General features: G+C 36.9%; 1 protein-coding gene across 7 annotated transcripts in view; it reads right to left on the bottom strand.

Annotated features, from left to right (window-relative positions):
* Positions 1-134: 134 nt before the first annotated feature.
* The window catches only part of TOPAZ1 (testis and ovary specific TOPAZ 1), a 42,778-nt gene continuing 32,985 nt past the window's right edge, over positions 135-9,927 (bottom strand). For 3 of the 7 annotated variants that reach the window (XM_051788949.1, XM_051788951.1, XM_051788950.1), the window contains exons 16-21: positions 8,943-9,108; positions 7,960-8,124; positions 6,717-6,920; positions 5,514-5,697; positions 4,076-4,271; positions 135-1,309 (exon numbers count right to left, since the gene is read on the bottom strand). In XM_051788949.1, coding sequence (XP_051644909.1) covers positions 1,127-1,309; positions 4,076-4,271; positions 5,514-5,697; positions 6,717-6,920; positions 7,960-8,124; positions 8,943-9,108 — 1,098 coding nt within the window. In that variant the 3' untranslated portion in view covers positions 135-1,126. Of the gene's footprint in view, positions 1,310-4,061; positions 4,272-5,513; positions 5,698-6,716; positions 6,921-7,959; positions 8,125-8,942; positions 9,109-9,927 lie in introns of all 7 variants that reach the window. The other 4 variants (XM_051788955.1, XM_051788954.1, XM_051788952.1 and 1 more) reach the window with 3 other exon arrangements.

Below are 9,927 nucleotides of genomic sequence, written 5' to 3'. Positions count from 1 at the left end.
AAAAAGTTATGCAGAAGGAGCTAAGACTGAAAAATGTAGACCTGGGATCTGCAAAAAAAATCCCAAAAAACCCAAGCCCATGATGACGCAAGATGCATCTGGAGAATGTGAAAGGACAAGAGATGTGAAGTGGTCACTGCTTTTCATGTGGCCGTATTTTACTAAGATGAGGAATATGGCATTAAGATTTCAGTAATTAAAGTTCCATTACTATACCAGGGACATTTTATTATTTTTCCTCAAGTCAAACTCTCACTGACATCCACTTGAATTCTTCAGTAAACTGAGCACAGCCTGTAACCCTGGCTGTAGCCTCATCTCAAGTCTACAGTTACAACTGGAAGCTGGCCATCTCCACAGCTGGGAGCTTCAGCCCAATTTATTCATGAGCATTTGCTACACTATGTGCTCTGATGTGGTTAAAAACTGCACAGTCTGACTGATTTCACACTTTCTTAACCTCCCTATGCAGCATATCATACTCCAGATTCTTGTAGTAGCTACAAGATATTAAACTGTCCACATCTACTTTGCTGTTTCCCCATCCTCCCACACATACCTAAGAATGTTAATTACAGGGATCTGAATAGAATTAAATAATTTAATGACAATACAGACACTCAGATATCTTGAATATTTTATATAAAGAATAAAAAAACATTTATGAACATCTTAACAACTTCTCCAAAGGGACCCCCCCAATTGCTCTTTATAAAACACAGTGTCAAGCTCCTATTTCCAGCTTTTCACCTCCGTCCCCCATGTGGGTTCAGAAACTCTCAAAACTATCAATGCTTTGAAATTAAACTGTGGTAAGCCTTTCAAACCCCATTATTCTGTTTTAGTTACAAGAAACTGTCCATACCTAACAAAAGCAATCTTTCCAAGAGCATACCGTGTAATCAGTGAAAACTGAAAAATATTTTCACAGAGGCAATTTCTTATGCATCTAACAACATTCCAAAAGAGCGCAGCGTTGTCCACACCAAGCTACCAAGCACAACATAGGAAAGTTTTTATTTGCACATTTTTCTGTCTCTCTCTGCAAAATGGTACACATACATTTTATTTCCTGTATGAAAAACTTTATCAAATTAGTTGCTTAAAGTCAAACACAGAAGTTCTTTCAGCTTAATTTACATCTGGGAAAAAGCAAAAATATGGATATTGTCAATATATTGAGTGGCTGGCTCTGCAAAACTGCATTGTCTCTATTGTACTTAACTTTACTCTTCAGAACATTTTTCCGTCTTTCCAGGCTTGTTTCCATTCCACACTGGAGTTTTGTCTTGTTTGGCCCATGGAATTTCTGTTACCAAAATACCGAGAATGTTACTCAAGAAACCTTTCTGCCTTTTGATACACATCAAAATGGCCAGAACTGTACTGTATTTCATGTAGACCTAGACAGTACAAAAATGTGAAACACAGGACTTAACAGCAAAGTTTTTTAAATTGCCTACTGGTTTGTCACGTGTGTATATATATACTTCCCATGTATATATATATTTCTCATGTATATATATACACACATATATATATATCTACAGGGAGAAACACTATATTGCCAGAAAGACCAGAAGCCCTAGCTGTAACAAAAGTTCTGAGCAATGATATGGGGAGCTTGCATTGCTTGTTAATATAAAACATGACGGAGACTACATCCTATCACAGCTGAAGATGATACTCAGGAGATGAAGCCAAAACATTGCAAAAATTTTACACAGTTCCAAGTTAAACCTGAAGGTCAATGATTAACCTCTGTCTGAAAAAGAAAGCAACATTTGGGGTTTTTTTCTAGGGATGATCTAAGTGAAAATTCAAGGTTGCTTACAGTGGAAAAAATTCTGCTGTCTCTAGAACATCCCAAGATTTGAAGCCATACAGATTACAAAGAGAATTTTGTCCTTCTGCATCTCTCAAACACAGTATTAGCCACATCTGGTACTGCTTACAGAAATGTGGGATTTAGCTGAGGGTCAGATAGCCTCTTAATTTCCCAGGGAAATTAAGCTACAAAGGATCTTACAAAAAGTAATTATCAAAAATTACTTAGTTTCTCACTACCAGTTTTTAGTTCGTTGAAACCTTCCAAAATTGCTCTTGTCACTAATGCTGGAGTGGCTGCAAGAACATCAGTTTAGATCCCTCACTGGAAACCTGGTCACTTCTTACCCAGTCTTTCAGCTCCTGGGAAGCAAATGCGATTGGATCTGACCAGGTAGATGGCCTTACAAATGGCAGAGCCATCTCGGTGAATACCAAGGGGTGGAACCCAAAGTTTGTTTGAACTAGTGCCAACTGTACTTTAAGAAATTTTGAGGTAAGGGGCTTTTAAAGAAATGCCATCTGATTGTTATTACTGAATCCACCATTTTTTAGAGGGAAGGCAGATGAGATCCTCACAGAAGAATGAAAACACAAGAGCCTCTATCTTTGCATTTTTTTCTGTACAGGTGGCACAGGAGGAAAGTAGTGATCTTGGCTGTCACCGCAGTCAATCCTCTCCTCCAGTAGCAACTCCCAGACAGACTGGATGAGCAGTGGTATTGAAGAAGGTCAGAACCTGGCCCTGAAGAGGGTCAGGAATCTAAGAACTGATAATCAGATTCAACTGACATCAGATTAATGGCATGAACCTTAAGACGAGAGTGGCAACCTCCCCCAGAGAGAAGAACCACCAACACCCCTTCAAAACCCTCCACAGCCATCCAGGAATAAGATCATGGTGGCTTTCATAATTCAGAGGTACTCTGTGGCTCAAACTGCCACAAAAGGACACCTGCAATAATGCTCCTGGAACTGGGAAGAGACTTATGCTGCCCCAAAGGAGGGAAAGATTTTTCAAACATTCAGGTCTTATGCCACCATCTTGATCTCCCTTATGATGGAACAGCCTTAAAAACACGTGAATTTCTCTGCCCAAAAGAGCAGAACTGTTCAGAACAAAAAGCTCTGGAAGGGATGGAGAGCAGGACGAAAAGAGCTGTACTACTGGCATGTTTGTGAAGGTTGGTACTGGAGGTCTAAACTAACACTGCACAAAGTGGGGAGCTCAGGCAACTATCAGCTTTGACAGAGGTCCCACTGATTTGCCACAAGAGCTTTTCTGATATGAAATGTGTGTCTCTTCTTACTCAGCCTGCAGATCAGTAGATGGAAGTGTGACTTGAGCAATTCATGCTCCGAATCTGATTCAGAATTTGCAGGTGGGAAAAAAAAAATCCTGAAGAACCAGGAATGGTGGTACAAGCTTGCTAGAAGCCTCCATCTCATCATGCATTTGGCAGGAACTAAAAAATGGGCAAACCCACCTTCCTCTAAGAGTATAACCAAGGGAGAAAGCAAGTTTTCCTTTTCAGTGGAAGTACCCATATATACAAATGTGAAGCTACACACGAGCTATTATCAAGATACAACTAACCCTTCATCTGTGAGCAACATGTGTCTGTGAAGAAAGGTGTTCTAAGTCAGGCATATCTCAAGTGATTTTGAAGTTATTTTCATCTCAGTGCTTTTTATTGGGATCTTGCAGTAAGGAAATTAACATCTAAGGTGCACACAGATGGGTCAACATCCTCACAAGTTACTGTGAGGAAGACAAAAGAAAACATATTACTTCTACAGACTATGAAGCAATGTGGAAAATACCTCACACAAGAACAGTAGATACACTCAATCAGTGCACTTACCTATACTTATACTACACTTACACTTTCACCTGCTGGGAGAAACAAGTCAGTACTAGATTCTCTGTAAAAAAGGAGAATGTAGGTTCTGAGGCTGCAGCTTCCTCAATATCTAATGATGTCATTACAGAACATGTATATAAGTCAGTGTGACATTTATATACTTAGGGAAAAAAATTACTCTTTTTGTGCTACTATCTGCATTATCATCAATATCAGTATTTAAAAACACAACTTGAGTTTGAAACATTGCTGTCAATCTGTAAGGCACAGTCTGAACACAGTGGGAACTGCCTTTATTACTCTGTATTATTTTGAAGAATGATTGCTTTAACCATTAAAAAACAAAAGTCTTAACTATTTAATGACTACCGAAACAGCCAGACCTCCTCAGCCCATTTCATATTCTCCTGAAGCCATTTTAGAGCAGATGAAAGCTCCAGGCTGTAAACCTCTTCCATATTAACATTCATTGTCATATGCTTAAGAAGAAGTTTTGGATCAGATAAACGAGCTGCTAGAATCAGTCTCTCCACTGCCATTTGATAGACACTGTTATCCTGAACTGTCTGATCTTCACATCTGTAAGAGAATTTTCACAAATACAAAATTAGGTACCATACAGGCCTTGTGTTGCTTGCCTGACACTCTACTGGCAGCAAGATTACAGAAATATTAAAATAAATCCATGTATTCACTTCACTGATAATACATTATGTTAATTTCTAGGCAGATTTTAGATTATTATTCTGAAGAATTAAAAAGTTAGAAAAAGTATATTTTTAATATATTTTACAGTAATGAAATGTAGTAGGCTTTAATGCCAGTGCAAAGTAGCTCTGCAATATTTACAATTCATGAAAAAATATTTGTCTCTGGGCTGGAAAATTCAGTAAAGGAATGCAAACCAAAAAGGTTTAATCATTTTTGGCATGTAATCACTTTTGGAACAAAGCTGTGCCTAAGTTACATGTCTGTATTTTTTTGCAATAGCAGAACTTACTCTTTAAGAAAACAAGCAGAGGTACAATAGCATATATATGAAAACAAGAGATAAAAAACTCCTCATTTATCAAAGGAACAAAATTAAGAGGTGTATTCCTTGGGAAGGATACAGAGGAAGGAAGACAAAATACTAAAGTTTTGGAGATGCACGAGTTCATAGTTATTAACAAATGTAGCTTTTCTATGCAGTTACATTTTGATGCTGAGCCAGTCAGTCTCAGAGAAAAGTGGGTCTTGAAAAATAAAATTACAGGTATAACGTAGTGACAATGGTTGGTGGTTTACAGACAAATGGAAAAAAAAAGCAACAAAACACATTTCTAATCTGGATATATTAAGACTCACAGAAAGTGGGAAAAGAAAACACTAATAATTAAATTTAATATTGAGCTATCCCTCATAAAGAAAATTAAATAAAATGGCTTCATGCACTTTCCAAAAAACAGCCAAGAAATGTTAAGAGTTGGTTTTTGAAAGAATTAACATTTTGACTGTGCCCTTCTACTCCAGTACTTAACCACAACACAACAATCTATACAGCAAGGTATCAAGTCATCCCATTTTTGAATATACAGTACATTCTTAGTGTGGTAGACACATTCAGTTAGGAAACACAAGTCACTATCACTCTGGAACGACTACTGTTCTGCTACACATGCGTAGAAATTATAATGATAAAAAAAAACCCAATTCCAAAACAAAGATTAAAAACAAGTTTAAAACCAAGCATCCTCTTTCCTAGACAGTGGGAAATAGGATCTCTTGTTAATTACCTCACAACATGAACAATCAAAATGGTACATTTATATGACAACAAACCTTTTCAGTATTATTTGAAGAGTCTGACTAGTAGCCATTGGACTTTGAATATAACTGGCATTTGAAACAAGAAATATTTCAATGGCCAACAGCATCTCAACTTCAGACAGGTAAGATGGAATCTTCAAAAGTTTGTGGTATGAATTTCCCTGCAGCTGTGGGTAGCAACCCAATGATAAAGCAGCTGAGAATAAATGCAGAAACATGAGGAATTAGGACCACCAGTACTTAACATAGATCTGTTTTCTTCTGTGTGTGACTAAATGTGGAAAAAACCCAAACCCTTAATAGATTTTACTATTTCACCGATTCACTGTTGTAAAATGTTATTTTTTTCCATGAGTATTATCAGCTATGATTAAAAAGCTCTGACAGAATTCTGGAGACACCAAGTGTGTAATAACACAAGTACAACCTAGGGCAGGTCAGACAGAAGCTGTATTAATCATGATCAAAGTGAGAGAACATTTGAACAGCACCTCCTGCTTTTTTCCCCTAACTTCTGTTAAGTGATCCCAGCAACCCAACCTACATATACAGCATTTTAGGGGGGGAAAAAAAAAGAGAGATGAGGAAAAACTATCATTTTAAGGTTAAAAAAGAACAAGAGGGATGAACTCAAAGTAGACTGCTAACCACCACAATTCTAAGACAGAATCAAACAGTAAATAATGTGACAATGTGGAGCGACAACTCTTGGTGGACCCCAGCAGAGTGGCACACCCAGTACTATCTTAGCTCAGAAATGGGGAGTTGAAAACAATTTCTGACTATTAGCTTTTAGTTGAAAGGCATTTTCTTATAGTTAGGATAAACTTCTTAGCCAGACTTCTCAAATATTACATATTAATAATTTTAGCACCACAGCTCTAAACAGATGTATAAAGAAATATAATTTGCCTAGATGAAAAAGTGAAGATGATGCAGTTTTCAATCATTTCAAGGGTTCACATTTCTGAAAATCTGAAACTGAATATAAAAAATTAATTTAATCAAAATTACATTTACCTCAATGCCAGGTAGTATGCGATGATTCTTATTTTCAACTATTTCCTAATAAATACTTTGGTTACAAATAAATTCCTGAGAGTGACACAGAAAGTACTGTTTTTCTCTTACCCATTTCTCCCCAACATACTGAGATGTTATAAGCATGTTATCCAAAGACTGTAAGGGAAGGACATTGTTTAAGAAGCCACTTACTTTTGTAATATGTCCTAGCTTTAGACCACAAAGAACTTCTTCCCAAAGCTGTGATTAATCTTCTAAGTAAAATAAAATCAATAGCAATTTTTTTTGAAAGCATGAAGTCTACTGCAGAAGATGAGACCCCAAGGCTCTTGTTCTCAAAACAGGCATTTATCAGCTTGTTAAAAAGGCAGCTGTACTGAGAAACATCTACAATATCTGAAATGAAATGAAGAATATTAACTACTGAAGTCAAATGCAAATCTAATTGAAGAATCACTTCCCAATCAGTATCTAAATGAGGACTCTTGCTTCTATCAGCAAAATGGAACATGGGATAACATGAATGCTTTTTTCATCAGAAGTCTTTTCATACACTAGTTCATTTATATTGTGAAAGAGAAGTGTTAAGGTCCAAATAACAATTTGCTGCCCAAACCAAGAGGATCAGATAAAAATACATTCACTTGCTCAAGCTTATAAATACAATCTTTACCTGATCTCTCGAGCTTAAAACTCCCACCAATAAAAATCACCTTAGTGCTTCCAGTTCTGCTTCAACTCTGAACTGTCCCTTTCCTGGTAGGACTGAGCAGCCTTGTTTGTATCCACCTCATGCCTCAAAGAACTAGATCCTTTCAGTACTCTCTAAGTAGATGGTCTTCCAACCAACCTCTCCTAACATTCCTAAAAGCACACACTGGCAACAGACTGAGACCTACACAGAGGAATCAGCTGAGGTTTCCTCAGTGGAGCTTAAGTAACTATGCATCTCATTTTGAAGTATGTGTCCAGAATTTGCAAGATAAATTGAGCCCAAAAGAGCACTTAGTTCTTAGCATGGTATGTAAAAGATGTCTAGGTTAGCTGGCTCAGTTATAGGAAAAAAAAACCCTAAGGCATTCATCTGAAATTAAGATAAAATTAATCATGCCAATTATATCCCTATTTGATTTCATTGTATAGACTCTGTATGATCCTTAAAAATTTAATGGGTCTTTCCTGTTGCCCTGTGTAATTGAGTCAATTGGAAAAAGAGGACAGGTGTATAAACACTGTGTGTGTGAGAGTGTGCGTGTGTGGCAAGAGCTGCAGAGTAAAATACGAATTTAAACTAACACAACACTCTGGAAAAAACCCAGGCTTGACTAAAACCATCTTACTTCTTCAACAAATTTTAGCTGGAAAACAGAAAGAAGAGCACAGAATCATCTGTTAAATTTTTAAGTCTTAACACAGTACCTTTTTCTTTACTTACCAGAATGTTTTTGCAAACCTGGGAAGTTCTGCAGAACTTCAAAAGCCTGCCTGTACAAACTCTTACTCAAGTATTTGTGCACTAGGGTATGTAACAGATTGAGTCGATTGAGGATGTCCATTTTATCACAAGGCCACAATGGTGCATTTGTGGTCCACTCTGACTCTGTGGCAAACAACAGTGCAGTGTTATTTCTGTGAACTGAAACTGCTGGGCGCTGAGATTTTTGGCCATTAAGAATACACTGTAAACTGTAACATAACATAAATTTCAGATCTGCACAGAAAATGCAGTTCTAGTTATTAATAATTCATTCCTTATGACAAATGCTCTTCTGATGTATTCTCTGAACCTTTATATTGTAAAATATTGTTAAACATCACAAAAGTAAAATGGACTGTCAGTGGCACATATAAATTTGTAAATATCTATATACATCTGTAAAACTGAGTAGCAAATTTTAGATCCTAATATTAATTTATAGAACACATTCTATTCTTTATACTTCTGAGTTTCTTCTCCTTTCAGCAGATCAGAATTCCAAAAAGCCGGAAATAATATGTTATTTAACTGCCGAAATATGGTACTATTCTAAAGTAATTATATTAAATGGGGATGCTGATAGGCATAAAGAAACACTGTATTGACCCAAGCCTGAAATTTTTTGACATTGAATGTCCCCTGGCTCAAAGGAAATCTACATGGAGCAGGGTCATTTTCCAAGCTGCACTCCTCCCTCATTACAGCAGACTTTTGTGTAGAACGGTGTTGATACCAGACTACTGCAAAAATTTTTCTGAAAAATATTATGTATTATATTATTTCTTATACATATTAAGACTACTACTAACCAGTAAGATGGATCACATTTGCTTTTGTTGTCCCAGTATTATTAACTTTATTTAGTAACATAGAGCAGCTTGTATCTTTTATCTGAAATTTGTCATAGAAGGGAATGGTTCAAATTTAAGTCAAAAGCTTACCTCTCAATACCCTTGTTGCTCCATCCAAACTTCCACAATTAAGGAAGATTTCTGCAGCTTTATTAACAATCTGACATCTTGATGCTGACCTCCCTGAACCTATAAGTCCTTTCATGAGCGTAAAAGGTATCTGTAGCTCGTGCAGTTTATCCAAAACCTTCCTTCCCTAGTGTAAGAGGGAGAAGGGAAACGGGGAAGGTCAGAGAAAGCAGTGGTATCACTGAACAAGGAGTGTATTTACACAAAATACAGCAGATTTAATTTAGTGGTATAGATTTATGGGCATCAGTTCATCTCCCCTGACTCATCTCCAAACTGAGTCAGGGGAGAAAACTTCTAAAGCAAAACTTCTAAAGAAGGGTTAAGTTTTTTTTTTTACTATGTAGGCAAAAACCCTTGACCAACCCCTCACTGAAGAGTTCCCAGCACACTATTCCCCACTATTTCTATTACATAATGTCCCTATACAGTATTTTTAATATACTTTGTAATTAATTTCTATCTGCTTAGTTAATTTTTTTATTTTTGATTCCATTCAGCACTACATAATCTGCAAAATTCTAAAAAGATCATACAGGGATTTTTCTTTTTGCAGTAGAGCTATAATTGTTAAATTGAAATCATTACTCCAACATAAGCAAAAGCAAACACTGATAGTTGTATGCAGCAGGACAATAAACTGGAAAAAGTTGGGCCTATCTGGCCAACAGTGTAACAACCAACAACTTGGTTGACTGCCAAGATTCCAGGCTGATATTCAGACTGGTTTCCTAGAGAAGCTTCGTCTTAACTTTTTCCTTGTCCTTTTCAGTCAAAACCGTAAGAAAGGTAGCAGTCTCAAAGATAATTAAGATCTGACCAATCTAAAATAGGTGATGATCAAGTCAAGGTGGGATATCACAATAATGTTCCCAGCAAGCCAAGGCCAGGCAGAATTCAGTACTTGCCCTGTCTGGCCGCATCTTGCTAGTCAAGCAACAAGGAC

The sequence above is a fragment of the Manacus candei genome, unplaced genomic scaffold, assembly GCF_025592945.1.
Source record: "Manacus candei isolate 608988 ecotype Guabito, Panama unplaced genomic scaffold, ASM2559294v1 h1tg000026l, whole genome shotgun sequence".
NCBI lineage: Eukaryota > Metazoa > Chordata > Aves > Passeriformes > Pipridae > Manacus > Manacus candei.
This window is presented reverse-complemented; position numbering and strand designations above follow the sequence as displayed.